Raw genomic sequence first — 19,631 nt, 5'->3', positions numbered from 1 at the left:
ATTAACAAATGTGAAGGACGCAAGACATGTATTTATATTAGGGCTTTCAAACGATTACATTTTTTTATTTGAATCGATTAATCATAATGTCGATAGGTAACTCGAGATTAATTGCAAATTAATTGCATGTTTTATCTTTTTATTTCTGAAAGTGTAATAGCCTGTTTGGGCACTTTAATGTGCAATTTTGCAATAAATGACACTAATAAAATACATGCTTGTACAAAAAATATTTTTATTTTGTTATTTTTCAAGCACTTTTGAGAATTGGAATGAAGACATCCTAGTGCCAAATGTTAAACTCTGGACTATAATGGCTAAATGACTAATCATGACGCCCTGAAGTGTAAATAAATTTGTAAATAAATACCATGCCGATATATTTTTTTGCCTCTTAAACAAAGATAGACATGGTATTAGGTATATACATAAGAATTAATAAACATTTCAATTTCAATAAAGTCATAAGTTTTATTGTTCATTTTTTTCACTCTCTCTCTCACACATCTAATTCTGAGCTTTCACACCAACAACAATATTTTTGCTTGTTGCATCCATATTCATACAATTTAAGCCTGGAAAAAGGTTTTAAATTTCCAGGTCATTCCAGTCTTACACTTTGCTTGCAACTGCAGGAGCTTAATACCCTGAATGAGACTGTTTAGCAACTGTTTAGTAACTCCAGGTCCTCATTTTAGAGCCCAAATAAGTGATTTCACTTTCAGAAACGTGCCCAAAAAAACGCAACCTGTGACTCATGAAATTTACAAGCACCTTTAGAATAAAACAAGCCCAAAGTCGCATGAAATAAACAGTCTGTGCAACAGTGAGCGCGGGTCTGTTTTGCTACAGTCTCTAGCGCTCTTGAAACTACGGAAAGCGCCGAGGATAAAAGAAACACAGTGCAGAGAGCACGGCGGGGAAAAACATTAGGGAACAGTGTGTGTGTTTTGACGCGCAATTAACGGCGTTAATAACGCGTTAAAACTGACAGCCCTAATTTACATACATTTTTAAAAATCCATAATATTATTTATTCAGACCAGAGGGGGGAGGGGTAGGGGGGGATGTATCCCCCAGGGATAAAACATGAATGACCAGAGGGGGGGACGTCACAAACGGGGGGGGGGGGGGAAATGGCATAGTTTAGTAAATTTGTCCAGTTTAACATTGATTAGACATATATTGTTAACAATCAAGCACAACAAAAATGTAGAAATTAGCACCTATCTGACAGCATTCACTTTTTACACGACGGTATAGCCAAGTCTATAACAATGGCCCCACACGTGAACCCATCGCTGTGTGATGCACCGGACTCTAAAACTCTAAACTCTAAAAACTGAATTTTTAGAAATCTCCACTATGGCTGTAGTTTTCTAACCTGACTCTAGCCAGATTGATATCGCTCCGCCTAGCTTCACTCACATACATCTGGGACATCTCCCATAGAAAGTGATTTCGCCAACCAATTTTATTGTGTAGCCAATCAGGACGCAGGGCTGGAGTTTCATAGATGTGACGTAGTGGAGAAGCGACCGTGACGTGAGACAGACAGCAATGGCGGCTCACAACAAGGAAGCAAGCGTTAACATTGATGCTGCTATTTCTTCCGTGTTGTCCAATCTACCTAATATTGTTTCATTAAAAGAACATCAGAGAACGGCTCTGAAGGCTTTTGTTGGTGGAAATTATGTTTTCGCCCTTCTCCCGACCGGATTTGGCAAGTTTTGTTTTCGAGCGGTTAGCGCGGACCATATTAGGAGGCCTTTAGTCCTCGACGCGGTCGGCTCAGGATCGACTCCGACCCGCGGCGCTTTGCCGCCTGTCTTCCCCCTTTTCCTGTCAGCTCACTGTCAATAAAACGCGTGCCACTAGAGCCGCAAACACATAAAAAAAAGGTTTTGTGTTTTCCTGCATTGCTCTCACAGCGTCACGGGTTTGGCTTCGGTGTGAGTGGTTGAAATAGCACGTCGATAAAGATGACAGACAAGTGGCTTATCCAATCATATGCAAGGATTTTTGATAAGGCCTGCCTTCAAAAAAGGTAATTCCTATGAAGAGGTCCCAGATGGATGTGAGTGGAGCTAGGCGGAGCATAATACATCTGGCTAGAGTCAGGTTAGTAGTTTTCAGAGTCCTTCGATTTTAGAGATGCAAAACGGCGGTTACATGTGGATGAAAGGCCTAACCACATACAAATATATTTGTTTTCCCAGATATCAAGCTATGTGTGGACTAGGCCTTATTGTCTGCCTTCAAAGCGAAATTCCTTGGATGGTGAAACCACTGCATGCTGCAAGGTGTCAGAACTTATTTCTCACAAGAAATGGCATTTTTTAAAATTAGATTAAACAAAAAGATATTTTCTTAAGTTTTTGTTTACTTGCATTACTTGAAATCTCCAGAGTAAAAGTTGTTAATCTCAATTAGGAAAACATACAGGCTGTTCCAGATTTTATGTGGCTCTTTGATTACTTTTATATTATAATACCTTATAACTTCTGTTTCCAGCTTTCAATCTAACTGAAGTATATAGATTAACTTCTAATGACATTCACTTCCAATTTCCTGTTTTGAGATTTTATTAATACAACTACAATAACCTTTCTGTGAAAAATGTTACCAGTTGAAGTTTACACAATTGCATTTCAGCTATATCCTCAACAAACTGCATACTAAGATGCATTAAAGTAAGCTAAGACTAAAAGTTAATTTAAATTTTAGTAGCCATTTTATACCTGTTCTTCGGTGATATTGTAATTAATCTGAATTACTGCTTTTCCATCCTTGTCTACAGCAGAGACTGACATCTCAGGAGACAGGTTGTTCCTTAGAATGGTCCAATCCATGGCTTCTAAAAGATTACATAAAAAAGTTAATTATGTCTATATCTATTCATAACTCCTTAAGAAAAGAAACCAATGATATGAAAAATATAGGTAGCATAAAAGTCCGAGGCAGATATAAGGTTTTTGTTAAATGATGCACAGCTAACCTTTTGCTCAACAGGTTATGTGAGAGCATCAAAAGTATTAAACTTTAACTTTCCAATTTATACAACTCACCTGTCATGTCACAGTGTATTCTGAAAGGGGATATAGTGCCACTACCATCAGGGTCAATCCAGAAGCTGCCTGAGCTCCTTCCCTGATGCCTATACTCCTCACAGGACTGCTGAAACAGTGCTAGAAGAAAAAAGCAACACACAGGCTGTCTGTATTTTTGAAGGTTGACATGGAAAAAGAGAACCCCATACATATTCTCCTGTAAGCATCTCCCACGTGAAGGTTTGCTTCTCCTGAGAATTTACAGATTTGCATGTATGATGAGTCTACATCAAGGGCAAACCTTTTGGTTTGGAGGCCACATTGAGTTTAAAAATTGTACAGATGAGGCAAGACAACATTAGATGGCTAGAAAGGGTGTAGTTCATACAAAATCCCTCCAATAGATGTTAGTTCAGAAAGATTGTTGTTTATTAACCCACACAATGGTGAAATTCTCATATCAATACAAAAGCCTTTTTTTTTCTTTATTCCTTTTTTGACTTATGGTAATTATACTTTCCAACCTAAGAATTGGGCATTCATTGTTGCTATAATGAAATTAACAAGATACAACATTACTGAGACATTGCATGTCCAAATCAATTCCAAGCTGCCTTCACTTTTATAATTGCATTTGCTTTGTTTACATTTACCTTGTGAATGTATTTTTTCACAGTTTTATATACAAGACAGACTGAGGAGTTTAGGCTAAAATATAGAAACCTGGGACGAATGAAATGGACTGTCAGGTTATGATGTGTGACCACATTGAGGGGCCTAATGGATCAATGCACTTATCTACTTTTCAATTCAATTCAATTCAATTCAATTTTATTTATATAGCGCCAATTCATGAAACATGTCATCTCAAGGCACTTTACAAAGTCAAATTCAATCATATTATACAGATTGGGTCAGATTATACAGATTAGTCAAAAATGTCCTATATAAGGAAACCAGTTGATTGCATCAAAGTGCAGACAAGCAGCATTCACTCCTGGAGAGCCACAGGGAGAGTCGTCTGCATTATCCATGGCTTTGCATCAATCCCTCATACTAAGCAAGCATGAAACGACAGTGGAAAGAAAAACTCCCCATTAACAGGAAGGAAAACCTCCAGCAGAACCGTCCTCGACCAACTGGGGTTAGAGAAGACAGAGCAGAGACACAACAAGAGAGCCAAAAAAAAAGCACAGAAGCACAAGCACACTACACGGTTCCTTAGCAAAATCATTGCTGTAACAGGGAATTATCAGTGTTTGTGATTGTTTTGAGTCAGAAATTTAATGGTCTATAAGAGTTACCAAATTATCTCCTTTTGAATTAATAACTGAATAAACCGAGACATTTTCATTGGCTTGTGATGGAGTAAGGATTAAAACGCCAATTTCAATTACAATTAAAGTTATCAACGTCTGCTGGACAAGTCTAACCAGTCAACAACTGGTTAGGTAACCCTTTTCCGGTATAAATAAGTTAAAAACTGCTAATTAATAAACCAGTTGTTAGTGCTAATCATTACAGGCTCATAGCCCTTGATCGCAACCATTTGAAATAATTTTCGTTACAGGTATCCTTTGATTTTGAATTATATATTATTCAATTATAATTGCCAATTATAATTAGGCGCCCGCCTATGCATTGAAAATGCATGGCGGAGGCCTTATACTATGCACCTAATAAGGGTTTCTTTAAAATTATTATTCCATATCTTTCTTCCATCACTGTTAATACAGCCCCCCCACATACTATATATCGAAACGTTCGTCTCGACGCCGCGATGAGGGCTTTTTGTACTTGACGCCATTTCGGCTTATGGTTGGAACAAAATTCACCAAAAACCACATCTTCAACACAGTTGACCTCTCAAACATGCACAGCTGAGCACGGCACTGGTGTTTTGGTCGAGTGGGTTAGGTGTCGGGCTGCAAAGCAGAAGATTGAAAGTTCAAATCCAAGCTGTGCCAATTTCAGAGAATTACATTTTCACCCAATATTTCATTTCCCTTTGGCTTTAAAAAACGATTTTTCAATTTAAATCAATACTTTTTTATTCACATATTTTATTTTTTTATGCTACATTGAAGTATTTAATCATGTTTTAATAACACCAATTTTCCATGCTGCTTCGATGCAGACCTTCTCCTGTCGGCTGTTGGCTCATTAGCAGCCTCATTTGTTGTGGTCTCTTGTCATTCACACAGAACAATAAACCGTGCCAGCCGACATGAGTTTTACAAACGGCAAAGCTTTGTCTTAAGCAGTAACGTGCCTCTACTCAGCGCTGCGTTCTCAGACCAATGTGATGCGTTCGCGAGCGTCAGAACTGTGCTTCTTCAACACAGTTGACCTCTCCATAATTCAGAGCCATGCATGGCACTTGTCTACTGTACAGTGGGTTAGGTGTTTGGCTGCCAGGCAAGAGGTCACAGGATAGTAACCCTGTGTGGCAATTTCAGAGTATTACATTTTCACCCAATATTTAATATCCATTTCACTTTAAAAAACTATTTTTCTATTTAAATCAATACAGTTCACCATTTATTAATGCCTTTAACATTTTTATTCACATATTTAATTTTTTCATGCTACATTGAAGTATTTAATTGTGTTTTAATAACACCAATTTTCCATGCTGCTTCGATGCGGACCTTCTCCTGTCGGCTGGTTTTGATGAAGACAAATCCTTTTGACTCAGAAGATTTGATTTAAAATCCCCAAGCGATAAAAGCCTACAACCAAGGAACTTGGAAGCTTTGGCTTTGACGGTTATGCGCACCACCAGGCGGGCGCCTTCTTCAATTTCTTCAGAAATTGAACGTTTCTAGTTAATAATAATCTTCATAATCAAACAGAGGTATTCGCATCACAACAATATTTTCTTCATACTTTTTACGTGCTGTTTATATCCAGGAGCATACACAGGTTCTTTTTTAAAGCCTGGAAATGTTTTTAAAATTTCCAGGTAATTCATGTCTTACACTTTGCTTGCAACTGGGGCAGGAGCTTAATATCCTTGAAAGAGAACTGTTTTGCAAAGCTTCTTGCATATGCTGACACTGTAACTCCAGGGTACTTCATTTGGCAACGTGATTCAGTCTTAGTTTGTCAAATACAGAGACATCAAATACAACAAAGCATTAAAGTTTGGTTTATGGGTTGGGTTTCTGCAATATCAGGTCATAAAAACTCATCTTCAGAACCAATCTCTGCTCAAAATGTTGATCTGCATGGCGTAATCTACTTTCAGCAGTTATCGGCAGTTATTCGACCCGCAAACTGCATAAAATACAGGTAAAATTGTCTGCATTTACTCCCATCAGTTCCTATGTCAATCTAGAGTAGAAAAGACCCAGCCAAAATGGTGGTGACGCAACATGTGCTCCAGCACGTGCTGAGACGTCTAGTATATTTTGTCTATGGGTAGGTCTGTGTGAATGTGGAGGGATATTTCAGTCGGTTATACTCACGGTGTCTGTAGTGCAGCAGTGCAAGTGGGTCTCTTTGTAACTTGTTTAGAGCGCAAATAAGGGACTTCACTCTCAGAAACAAGCCTTAAAAACCCGCAACCCACACCTCACGGAATTTACAAGCGACTTCAGAAAAAAAGAAGCCCAAAGTTGCTTATTATAAGTGGAATTGGCAACAGTAACAGGAGCGCGTGTAAGAGTGGGGGTAAATTGAACTCAACCAACTCACGTGTGCAGCTGGGTCTCCAGTGGTATAAGTCATAGACAGGAAACATAACTACAATATAAAGGGTATTCTAAGTGATCATCTTCGCATTTAAAGTGAATACAAAACAAAAAAAATCTAACTTAACTGTTGTCTTATCTTTATAAACAAATAATGTGTGTGTGAATATTATCCTCCCATACTGGCCCACAGATGAACCGGCCCATCAGGAGACGGCCCGGTCCTCCCGATTACTCAGCATGCCACTGCCTTAATGTATCCCCTCCTAAGTCCCTGTGACGGTAATCAAAGAGTTTATGAGGCAATTGAGGGGTCTGTCATCTCCACCTACTGTCTCTGGCCGGAAAGCCACACTTGCAACTCTCTATGCACCGACCCAGTGGCAGTCTTGCAGCTCTGCTCCTGTTCTCATGGTAAGATGCAAAGCTTTATGGCAGCCCAATGTAAGACCATTAGTGTTACCTAGTTTGCTTATTAGAGGCGACTTTTGGCTTTATTTTTCTGAAGTCTCTTGTAAAATTTGTAAGTCACAGTTGCAGTTTAGTGGGCTTGTTTTTGACCCTAAATTCACTTATTTGGGCTACAAAATAGGTGACTATGAACAAGAGCTATACTAAATTTATTGAATGTACCCGCTGTGTCAGGAAATAAGGTTATTTTCCTGATTAATAACAGCTTTATTGAGCGCTATGTTATTGTTACTCTATGCATCTCTACCAAAGTCTGTCTCTCTGTCTCTGTCATAAAGTATAGCACAACCGAACATTTATCATTCATACACAGTCATGAACTGTTTTTAAGTTGATCAGTTGAGCACTAAACCCCATTTAGGGCATTTATAATTGACATATCATTTCATAGTGAAACTTGAATAACCAATGGCTATTAAGCATTGATTATGTCAAGTTTGACAGATTGCAGAAATTTTAAAATAAATTAACTAATACAATCAAGAATCTTTGTCATGATGTTACCAAAAAGACATTTTGGTAAGATACTGGCTCCCTTTTCTATTATCTTTGAAAGCATAACTTCCAGTGAGTCAGCCAAACAGACATAAGAAAACACATCTTTAAGGACAATGCTACAGAAACCATTAACCGTATTTACTCTTTTACTTTCACTTGGTCCTGTAACTCAGTAGATGAACTAGCAGATAACTAGACATCATTGACTCCATTGCTTCAATTAACGTGAAAGTTGTTTCTGGGAAGAGAGAATCCCTGAGGAGAATACCTCCACCAATTAGAAGTGAAAAAAGGAAGTGTCAAAAAGCTGAATGCAAGTGGCGAAAGATTCCCTATGACATTTATAAAGAGAGACTTTACAGATATAATTTACAACTGAAAAATGCAAGGAAATGTTTCTTCTCTGAGATTATCAGCAAAAACACTAATAATGCTCATGCCTTATTTGCCACGGTTGACAGGTTAACAAATCTTCCTGTTATTGTGGCATTTGAACTTCAATCCACCTAGGCCTGCAATGAATGTGCTAACTTGTTTGCTGAAAAATGCAAAAGATGAGAAAAGCAATCTGTACCACCATATTAATTTCAGAACCAAAGCTGTCTCCAACTAGAACTGATCTTGACAAAATGTCCCAATTCTGTCAAATAAATCACAGAATTGTAGAACAAATCGTACACCAAGTAAGTTCCTCCTCCTGCTGCCTTGATGCTCTACCCATATCATTCTTTAAGAAAGTGTTGCCTGTCGTAACGTCTGATTTGACTCAAATAATAAACATGTCAATTTTTTCAGGTGTATTCCCCCAGTCCCTAAAAACAGCAATTTTCAAACCACTGTTGAAAAAGAACAATTTGGATAAACTGCTACTGTTTGAATATCTTAATGCTGAAACCCAGTATTTAAGAGAGACAGAGACCCTTTTGACCACTTATGTGGGAAATAAGGCAGAACCTTCAAATGACAAATTGGTGGGGAGTAATAGCCAGTGAATGCTGGTGCATCTATCCCTGTCACCTCTGTGGACCTTGGGGGATGCCCTAGAACCCCTGGGAACCCAGAGCCTTTGAAACCTCTGACATTCTGGTTGGAGGAAACAAAAACATTGCATTATATGGTGCTTGCTACCATCGTTCTGCAGAATGAAGGGAAATAAATCAGATTGGAAGCCTCTGTGCGAACAAGTCAACTTTACAAAATACTTACATTTTTCAAGGGAGGGTGTTATGAATTCCAACATGTGGACATTTAAAAGAAGTATCTCACATCAGCTCTCTGCTGGAAGTTTCAATGCTGAAATGCAAGATTCACCAGAAATGCATAAGATGCTGCTATGAAAAGGAGGCATGGGGTCAGAGGTCAGCTCTCTGTCTGTTGTGCCGAGGTTTCCCAGGTCCAGGTTCTTTAATTCCACCTCATACCACTTGAGGAGAGAGAGAGGCAGGATGTCGGATAGGCGAGCAAGCTGACAGAGTGATTCAACACAGTGGGACTGAAATAAATAGCGATATAGACCGTGGCGCACTATGCAGCCGGGACCGAGCACCACCATGATACAGTAGCGTATTCCCTGCCGCCCCAGCGGCCCAGGATTTTGCAGCTGGGTTCCAATTCTTCAACGAGCTACCGCAGCAGAGAACCCACTGTCAGCATACCTGTGACACAGAAATGTTATGTAGTGTGCTGCCAGCTTTTCACCGTGCTGACTGCAGTGGACTGCTGGCTCTCCCGGGCAGCAGCAGGAAAATCATGTCGCTGACAGCAGTTTAGCTCGTCAGTCAACCGGATTTTTCAGTTACAAACATTCCTTTCTTATATTTGAAAGCATTTAGAAAAAAATAAACGTATGCACTGCAAAAACTGAACTAAAAATAAGTTAAATGTTCTTAAAATGAGTGTATTTGTCCTTGATTTGAGCAGGTAAATATGATGATTTGCCAATGGAATAAGATTTTTGCACTTAAAATAGGAATAATTCATCTCCATCATCTTATTTCAAGTGCAGTATGTCTAATTATCTTATTTTAGGGGTTAAAATACTCATTCCATTGGCAGATAATCTTATTTACCTGCTCAAATCAAGGACAAATACACTAACTTTAAGAACATTTTACTTATTTTTAGATCCATTTTTGCAGTGAATGACAGCACTGTGGTGTCATAGGTTCTTTTTTAAATCCGTCTGTTCGAAAATACAGAACTTAAAGGAAGATGGTCCAGAAACTGCAGAAAAAACTGCTCTTGCAAAAAAGAAAGACACAGAGGCCCCTCTTGCTGGGGTTATAGTGAATTTGGTTCTGTTCTCAACTGGTTCCCCCATCCCCATCAGTTATCCTAAATCTCTTCTTATTTCCAAGGGTCTTATATCTAGAGCAGCCGTGTAGGTTTTATATCTTATTTTTATTTCTTGTTTGTTTTATTTTGCCTAATTCTTTTTCATCACACCCACTCTGATAAGCTTGATTGGGACATTTATTCTTAGCCACCATATGTAAGTGGGTTTCAAGCTTTATATCTGATAAACTATTGTGCACACTGGTTACATTTTATCACAAGAACAAGCCTTCACAATATTTCAAGACTCTTGTTTCTTAATCCTAAGAGATGGATTAAATGTTGAAGACACATTGCGTTGAAATGTACAAATGTAATGACAAATAAAGATTTCTTTATTTTTTCTATTTTCTAGTGAGGAATTTGATGAAAGATGAAGACCTTTTTTCTTGGCTCGGGGTTAGGTTTAGCACTAAGGTGTTAATTAGGTTTAGGGTGGGTTTAGGTATACATTGGTAAATGTTAGGGTTTGGGCTAGAGTCATGGTTAGGCACTAGAAAGGCTTGAAAATGACTGGAAGACAATGGAAGTCAAGGCATGGTCCTCACTTTGTATTAACCAAGTGGTGTGTGTGTATACATACTTACAAGTATGGCAAGTTGCTCCAGAGTAGCCAGTGCCACTACAGTTGCAGCTGAATGTATCCCATGTCTGGGAGCATTTCCCACCATGCTCACAGTGGTTAGGAACACATCTGTCATCACATACAGTAGCAGAAAATTAATTAACCATAACACTAGCTGAAGGGCTGCAGAATCAACCACCATACTTTAATTAACTAGATTTTGAGAATAATAGCTAAAATGTTTATTAAAAAAAGCTCACGCAGTGTTTGACTATTGCCTGTTGGTCATTACCTGACTCCGCCAGATAGATTTGCTCCGCATATCCATCTGGAAACCTTCCGTTGAAGTAATTTTGGGAAGGGGCGAAAATACTGGTTAGCTGACTGGCCTATGTTGGTGATAGATGGGCCAAATAAACCAATCAGTTTCCTCGTCGCTCTGTTACGAGCGACGACGAAAACACAACCACAAGCCAAGCTACTCTTGCTGCTGCAGGTAAAGGCTCGTTAGCTCAGCAAAGAAATACTCTGTAATTCCGATAAAACTTGCTCGATAGCCGCGCTAACGCTAGTTTCATCGGCTGAAACCGCCATGTTCTTTAGACTGAACTGACGCGCTTCCCGTTGCGTCACACCTCAACCCGCCTCAAAGCCAACGCTGATTGGACGTTCGTTTGGTGAACGGCTCCAAATTTTCTTTAACGGAGAGTAGCCAGACTGATCTGCGAGTGAAACCTTGAAAGCTCGCGAGATCAGGATGGTCTCACGAGGCTATGTTGGTCAGGCTCTCAATGCAAATTGATATCATACTTTTTGTAGTATTTTTCTGCTATATACCTGTCTATAATTGCGCACATATCCAGGCTAACATTTTCAAAAGTTCCAATGTGACCGTCCTCCAGAGCTCGTAGGTCCACCAGATGGTCATCTATGTGGATCATCTGTATGCATCCCTGGAATGAGCGCTGTAATGACCGACTGTCAGTGCGTGAGACGTAACCTGAAGGCAGAAACAAGAACTACTATCATTGGTAAACCAGTAAAGACCATCGAACTGTGTCAAAAACCTTTGAGTAAAAATACTCAACTGACAAGTAACCATCCAAAATGGTTTATTCAGAATAACCCTATTAGTCAGTTTCTGAAACTTTAGCACCATTACAGAGTATGAGTCCAAAGATGGTGAAATTTCAGGCAAGTTTCAGCAAAGAGGCTGAGGCTGTTATAGCCTTAGCCTGTCAAAAGGCTTAAGGCAAAATTAAAAACAGCTTCCACTTGCATCACCTTTTCTACAGAATACCTACCACTGACAGGCAAGATAAAATGCATTATTCTAATACACTGAAATATCCTTCAAGAATTTCAAGAATCTGATTGCAGTTAAACATTACTCCAACTTAATAGACCAATTGGCTTATATGAATACTAATTAAAAAAAATCCCCTGTGGTCACGGTGCTCATTCTCCAGATCATCAGATATACTTTTACTCATCCAAGTACAGATAAATGTATGGAGTGAAATTTGTCTTTTCATTATTTAATCAAAGAAAAGGTCACTTCAATCAAAATAAATATTCTTGATCAAAACTTTTTAAACTGAAGTAAAATTATTATTATTTTTTTTAATTAAAGGAATAGTAAACGATCTTCTTATGGCTTTAAGCTCCAGGGGCATCATGTTATCTATTGGTCGCCCGGCATGCCAATAATTGTGGCGTGCTCACCTAACACCAATGAGCGTGGTCGCACCTTGCCAGTTTTCTCTTGCTGGCTGCACATGTGCACCTCTATTGTTTATGTATCGGGTAAGCTTTGGTTTCAGCCGTACATTGTAGCGCCACTGCTCTCATCGTATACTTTGAACACGGCTTCAAATCGCAAGAAGCAAACCGTCTTACAAGTTTATGAGAACAAGAAAAAGACTTCAGAAGAAAGAAATAAGACCAGAGTTTATTTGGAAGATTCTTTCACGCGTAACCCTGTGGAGTGGAAGAGCAGATAGGATGGTCTTGTGTGTTTCTTAGCTACATTTCCAGAAAAATTGTCTACTCTACTTCTTAAGTTTTCTTTACAAATTAGGTTTTACTTTTTCAAATCACTTATTTATTTTTTGCAATAGACAAACTCTTGGTTGCACAAGTCAGAAATCTACAGAAACAAGTGTGGTCTGTAGTATCCGTCTGTGGTAACTAACCAGCAGCATTGCTAAAGCTAGGAAACGAACAGTCATGGTGCGGCAGGTTGTCATGGGGACATTACTTGAAACTGTATTTGTTTCTTTTTCAACCGAGGATGTGACTGGGGATGGAGGGTAAATATGTGAGGATTTTCTTGCTGATGCAGAATGATAAACCAAAGATGCAGCTCACGGGCCGGGGTAGGATTTTTTTCTTTCCCCCCTTTTTTTTAATTCAGTGAGTGTGTCCTTTATTTGGTTTTGTCATTTGAAATCGTTGACAGCAGAATGAGAGAGAGAGAGAGAGAGAGAGAGAGAGAGAGAGAGAGAGAGAGAGAGAGAGAGAAAGAGAAAAGCAGCCCCTCATCTGACCCTGCAGTGCTTCTTCCACGCTGCCTCACTCAAGCCTTCTCTCTCCTGCAGCAGGCGGTCGCAGCTGCTCTGCCCAATACCACACACACAGCTGCAGTTAGATCAGTGGCCGTAAGGAACAACTTTTTGAACCACACAGTCTTTATAGACAAAACTTCACAGCTTTCTGTGTAGTGAATCTCCATAGTCTTGAGGCAGCAATTCATGGCAGAGTTTTTTTTCTGTTTTTCTTTTTTACAGATTTTTCATATACACATACACACACACACACACACACACACACACACACACACACACACACATATATATATATATATATATATATATATATATATATATATATATATATATATATATATATATACAGGTGATGCTTAAACAATGTAATGCCAAGTCAATCACATTCAGTGAAATCATTCTGTTGCACTGATTGATTTCAGTGAAACAGATCAATCAGTGTTAAAGGCATACTATGCAACATTTTTCAGTTAATTAATGTGTTTCATACCGTTTTGGATGATTAAATGAGTCATTTCAGGTCGAACTAAGGTTTTCTCGGCCGCCCTGGTGGTCTGTGGGGGAAATACCGCACTTGCAAATGCAAGAGCACTCGGCCCGCACTCACAGGCTCAGAAGTCTCGTGTGCATCGCGAGAGTCGGTCTCGCTTTACGGCGAGAACTGCTACACGCCCCCAGTGAAAGGCATGCTCGTTGCTAGTGCAGTGGCGATATTTGTGCAGTTATTATGGCGGAACCAGGGAGAAAACAGCGAAAGCCCATGTCGGAGCAGGCAAGAAAGAGCAAAACGGCTCTGGACAGAGAGAGGAGTCGTACACGGGTGAACATCGGGCAAGCTTTTTCAGAATGGCGAGAACTAAAAGAAAAAGAAGGCTGCAAGGCTGACGCGGACCTGGCGTTTCTGCTGATGCGATTGTAAGTAACATTGTAGGGTTTCCCTCACGCTACGGCCTCGCCGACATTCCAAAAAAATAATAATAAAAAAATAAAACTAACTCGATATGCGTGCAAAGCTTGTCTCCCCCCTGCTCCGCTCAGTGGCGCAAAGCCTGTCTCACCCCTGCTCCGCGGCGCAAAGCCTCCGCTCCGCGGCGCAAAGCCTGTCTCCCCCCCGCTCCGCTCCGCGACGCAAAGCTTGTCTTCCCCCCCGCTCCGCAAAGCTTGTCTCCCCCCCGCTCCGCTCCGCAAAGCCTGTCTCCCCCCCGCTCCGCTCCGCGACGCAAAGCTTGTCTTCCCCCCCGCTCCGCAAAGCTTGTCTCCCCCCCCCCGCTCCGCAAAGCCTGTCTCCCCCCCGCTCCGCGGCGCAAAGCCTGTCTCCCCCCCGCTCCGCTCCGCAAAGCTTGTCTCCCCCCGCTCCGCTCAGCCGGTCATCGGCACGTAGCTTGTCTCTCCCCCGCTCCGCCGGTCGTCCGGTAAGCAAATTTCTAGGGGAAACACTGCATTGGAATGTTTTCTCTCTCTCTGTGTGCATGTTCATACTTTCACTGTTAGTCATTGTTTGTACTGCCGTTTTTTCGACTTTTGTATTCGTTGCGTTCGCCTGTCTGCTAAGCTCAAAACAACCGCGCCTGACTTGATGGAGAAACCAGAACAGCTGAGCATCTTTACGACAGTGCACTTTTACTTTCGCCCTCTGGGGGGAGCCTTGCTGGAAAATCAACGCCGGTTGCATAGTATACCTTTAAGAAGCAACACTGATTGATAATCAGTTTTACCTGCTGTTGTGTAAATGGATTAAACACCAGGTGGAAACTAGAGGCAATTAGCAAGACACCCCCAATAAAGGTGTGGTTCTGCAAGTGGTGACATTTGAAACTGCTAAATTATATGGTGTGGGAACACCGTCAACAACGATAAGGGCTTGAAAGAAAATCTGATTATTTTATATAAAAGGTTAAGATGACGATAGTTGTAATATTATGTAATAGCCAAAATCAAATTATAGAGAACAAAAATTACTAAAGAGTAAGATCCTAAATGCTTGTGTAAGTCTGTGTTAGGATATCAACGAGGTCAAGTGGAACGAGCTGTTTATCCCAGAACTGCATGGCACACTTAGATGGCACTGACCCAAAAGATTGGCACATATCTATCAGATACCACCCCGGAGGTGACACAGTTTCTCTGTTGATGTCACAGTTTGGATGTGTACCGCCCTTGTATGGGTGTGTACCTAGATACCTATAGAATGTTTGTGTGATGAGCAATCGAGGCTTCCTGCCGATCAGGAGCCCATCAGCGCTGGTGTGACTGTAACTGTTTCTCTGTCTTTACGTAGATAAAATATAACTAAAAGTATACTTGTCTGTTTTATGCGTCCTACATTCAAGGTAATAAGTAAGAGGGGGTCGCCTGACTTGGTAAAACGAGCTGGGTCCACCGAGGGTGTTTCACCGTAGACGGGGCACGGTGAAAACAATAACATCTGCAAAGTTAAGAGGTGGCATAGATAGGAGGTGATTATTAGATGGTTAAACCTTGAATTGTGCTAAACACAAAGAAGCCATTGTCTCAGAATGGCCTCTAGTATCTGGTCATCATTAAGGCAGTCATAGGTCACAAGTCATAAATACCATGTCACTAGTGATGGGTCGATGAGGCGTCATGAAACGTTTCGACACATTGCAACTCTGTGCCGATACTGTGCCGATACTGTGTCACTGAATACTGACACCTGCTGGACCTTAAAAATCACTACAGGCAACCTGGTTGACAGAGTTAACTGACACTGATTTGATGACCAAGTATACACAATACAATTTAAATCATTGTATGTTGCATTGTATTATTTTATATTTTCATTTGAATTAAACATATATTTGATTTTTTTTAGATACAGTCAATAAATAATGTGAAGGAGGATGCTTGTGGACTGGCTTTTTTATTTTTTTTTTACAAATGGTTGATCGGGCGCTGTGTTTAGTTACCTGACTGATATCATCTGTTCTGAAATCGGACATGCTGAGTATGACAAAGGGAGGAAAAACTACTCAGAGTAGCAACTTTCTACTCAGTGTAGATCAGCCGTTTTTTTTCTGAAACGACGCTCAGAACAAAGACGCACAGCGCAACCCGCCCAACCAAAAAAGCGTTGCAGAACCCATCCATCAGTGGTGCGCTCCGATCAGCACCTGGCGCTCACAGAGTGAGACTGTGGTACACCATCACACCAGAGTTGCAAAATGGTTAAAAATTAACCATTATTAACCGTTATTTTGTTTACAGTTCAGCTTGGATTTTATTTACTGTGCAGCATAGCTCTGCTGTGCGCGAATGCACACGCGTTCAGCTTAGAGGGAACAGAAACAGTTTGGCGCGTCAGTCAGTTCGAAACAGGCGCTGTATTGGTCACGTGACCGAAACAGTTCCTGTATCGGTCACGTGACTTTTCCGTAGCAATACACACATCGACACGGGTTTCGCTCTATGAGACCGACACATGCGCCGACGCATCGGTGTTGCCGATGCGTCGGCAACACCGACACCATCACTACATGTCACAGGTCTTAGGTCATAAGTCATGCGGTCATATGTCATGGGCTGACAAGTCATAAATCATATGTGATGTGGTAACGTCATACTTTAAGAGAGAGAAGGCTAGGGAAGTTGGGAGGGGTAGGGAGCGGGGAACCTGTCACTTTGGTGGGGTCACTTTCTAACGCGTATTTTACTCTCAGCACTCAAAAATCATTGAGGTCAATCAAAAACAGGGAGCGTCACAACCAAAAATTAGAAATTCGCAGCCAAAAATGTCTTACTTCCGCAACTGAAAATTCTCAATTCTCTATATGGTTGTATAGGTAAATGGTATTTATGTAAATTATTGTTTGCACAGTCATGGCCAAAAGTATTGAAAATGATTCAAATGTTAATATTTACAAAGTTTACTGCTTCAGTTTTTATAACAGCAATTTGTATATACTCCAGAATGTTATAAAGAGTGACCAGCGTAACAGCAATTAATTGCAAAGTCAATATTTGCCTAGAATGAACTTTATCCCTCAAAACACATTTCAACATCATTGCAGCCCTGCCTTAAAAGGAGCAGCTAACATGGTTCCAGTGATTGCTCCATTAACAAAGGTGTGGGTGGTGATGAGGACAGGGCTGGAGATCAATCTGTCATGATTAAGTAAGAATAACACCACTGGACACTTTAAAAAGAGGCTGGTGCTTGGCATCATTGTTTCTCTGCTGTGAACCATGGTTATCTCTAAAGAAACACGTGCAGTCATTATTGCACTGCACAAAAATGGCCTAACAGGAAAGAGAATCGCAGCTAGAAAGATTGCACCTCAGTCAACAATCTATCGCATCATCAAGAACTTCAAGGAGAGAGATTCCATTGTCACCAAAACGGCTCCAGGGCACCCAAGAAAGACCAGCAAGCGCCAGGACCGTCTCTTAAGTGTTTCAGCTGCGGGATCGGGCTACCACCAGTGCAAAGCTTGCTCAGGAATGGCAGCAGGCAGGTGTGAGTGCATCTGAACGCACTGTGAAGCGGAGACTCTTGGAGCAAGGCCTGGTCTCAAGGAGGGCAGCAAAGAAGCCTGGAAAGCCTCTGCAGGAAAAACATCAGGGACAGACTGATATTCTGCAAAAGGTACAGGGAGTGGACTGCTCCCTGTCATTTTCTCTGATGAATCCCCTTTCCCATTGATTGGGACATCTGGAAAACAGCTGGTAGGGAGAAGACGAGGTGAGCGCTACCAGCAGTCTTGTCTCATGCCAACTGTAAAGCATCCTGAAACCATTCATGTGTGGGGTTGCTTCTCAGCCAAGGGAGTGGGCTCTCTCACAGTCTTACCTAAAAACACAGCCATGAATAAAGAATGGTACCAGAATGTCCTCCGAGAGCAACTTCTCCCAACTGTCCAAGAGCAGTTTCGTGATAAACAATGCCTTTTCCAGCATGATGGAGCACCTTGCCATAAAGCAAAGGTGATATCTAATTGGCTAAGGGAACAAAACATAGAGATTTTGGGTCCATAGCCTGGAAACTCCCCTGATCTTAATCCCATTGAAAACTTGTGGTCAATTATCAAGAGACTCGTGGAAAAACGAAAACCTAGGAATTCTGACAAAATGCAAGCATTGATTTTGCAAGAATGGACTGCTATCAGTCAGGATTTGGTCCAGAAGTTGATTGAGAGCATGCCAGGGAGAATTGCACAGGTCCTGAAGAAGAGGGGTCAACACTGCAAATATTGACTTGCTGCATTAACTCATTCTGTCATTAAAAGCTTTTGTTACTCATAATATGATTGCAATTGTATTTCTGCACGTATGTGATGACATCTGACATACACACATGAAAACCAGAGGGCAGCAGATCATATGAAGATATAATATTTGTGTCATTCTCAATACTTTTGGACCTGACAGTACATGCTCCTGTTATGCGATAAGTATGCCATGATGACTAATTCGTCTCAGATTGGATCCTGAACAGTAAGGAAGAGGTGACAAAAAGAATTCTGTCCTGCTGCAGACATGGCCGGAAGGACGGCCTCTCTCCCTCTCTCTCTCCTCCTGAGGGCCCTTTTTCACAGCAGGAGGTCGGCTGTGACCCCCCCTTACAGATAAAATTCACAGCACAGACTCTCTCTTCTTCAGCTCTCTTCTCTTCAGCTCTTCACTTCTCAGACTGCACAGATCGCCTCCTGCTCAGACCAAGAAAGAGCTGCTTCAGACCATGGGCCCTGCACGGGCCTGACCGACGCACACCCAGCATCTGGAGAGAGAGCCTTGTCGCCCGGAGAACATGTCCGGGCAGATCACCACACAGGGAAGAGAACCCCAGATTTCGCTGAAAGGCAGTAGCAGAGCCCATGCTGTATGCTAAGGAAAACCCCTGCTCAAATCGGACTGCATCCCGGTCAAAGAACGTGGCCTCCAAGCTATTCTTGCTGCTGCAAGGCGAACGGTAGCCTGCCAAGAGGCAAACCAACGACTTCCCTGCTTCCAACGCTTCTTCCTGGAACGGCCAAAGTGGACAAAACTCACACACGAGGCATCAACAGTTTGGGCAGCGAAATGAGGGTGAAGTTAAAAGGTTTATTGGGAAATGCTTTGTAAACCATGGTGTTTAGAACAAAAGGGCTAACCGGTAGCTCGCGCTAGCCAATATGCTACTAGCCTTGGTAACATCCGGTTTCGGACATTTCAAAAGAAGTACGTTTTAAAGCATAAAGCGTAACTGTTCTGCTCCACCATCCTCTGATGGTGTTATGAGCCTTATTCCTGCATCAATATAGTATATTAATGCCGGTTTTCAAGGCAATTTTGGTAACTTTATGTTGGAACCTCTTAGCCACCGAGTTGCTACAGCAACCCCTAGTTCTGAATTAGTTAAGCTAATTTAACCACGATTCACATTCTCTAAGGTGAACCTTGGTTCTTTAACTTAAACAAATATTATTTCATCAAATAATGTTTTGTTTAACTTGGG

At 41.1% G+C, this 19,631-nt stretch overlaps 1 protein-coding gene across 5 annotated transcripts in view; it reads right to left on the bottom strand.

The window, feature by feature from the left end:
- Window positions 1-19,631, bottom strand: part of LOC105920987 (contactin-associated protein-like 2) — a 208,744-nt gene that overhangs the window by 157,998 nt on the left and 31,115 nt on the right. For 3 of the 5 annotated variants that reach the window (XM_036134290.1, XM_036134289.1, XM_036134287.1), the window contains exons 10-13: window positions 11,451-11,613; window positions 10,636-10,742; window positions 3,069-3,188; window positions 2,742-2,857 (exon numbers count right to left, since the gene is read on the bottom strand). In XM_036134290.1, coding sequence (XP_035990183.1) covers window positions 2,742-2,857; window positions 3,069-3,188; window positions 10,636-10,742; window positions 11,451-11,613 — 506 coding nt within the window. The remainder of the gene's footprint in view (window positions 1-2,741; window positions 2,858-3,068; window positions 3,189-10,635; window positions 10,743-11,450; window positions 11,614-19,631) is intronic. The other 2 variants (XM_036134288.1, XM_036134291.1) reach the window with 2 other exon arrangements.

The sequence above is a fragment of the Fundulus heteroclitus genome, unplaced genomic scaffold (assembly GCF_011125445.2).
Source record: "Fundulus heteroclitus isolate FHET01 unplaced genomic scaffold, MU-UCD_Fhet_4.1 scaffold_79, whole genome shotgun sequence".
Taxonomy (NCBI): Eukaryota; Metazoa; Chordata; class Actinopteri; order Cyprinodontiformes; family Fundulidae; genus Fundulus; species Fundulus heteroclitus.
Note: the sequence above shows the minus strand (reverse complement) of the source record. Positions and strands in the feature narration are given on the sequence as shown.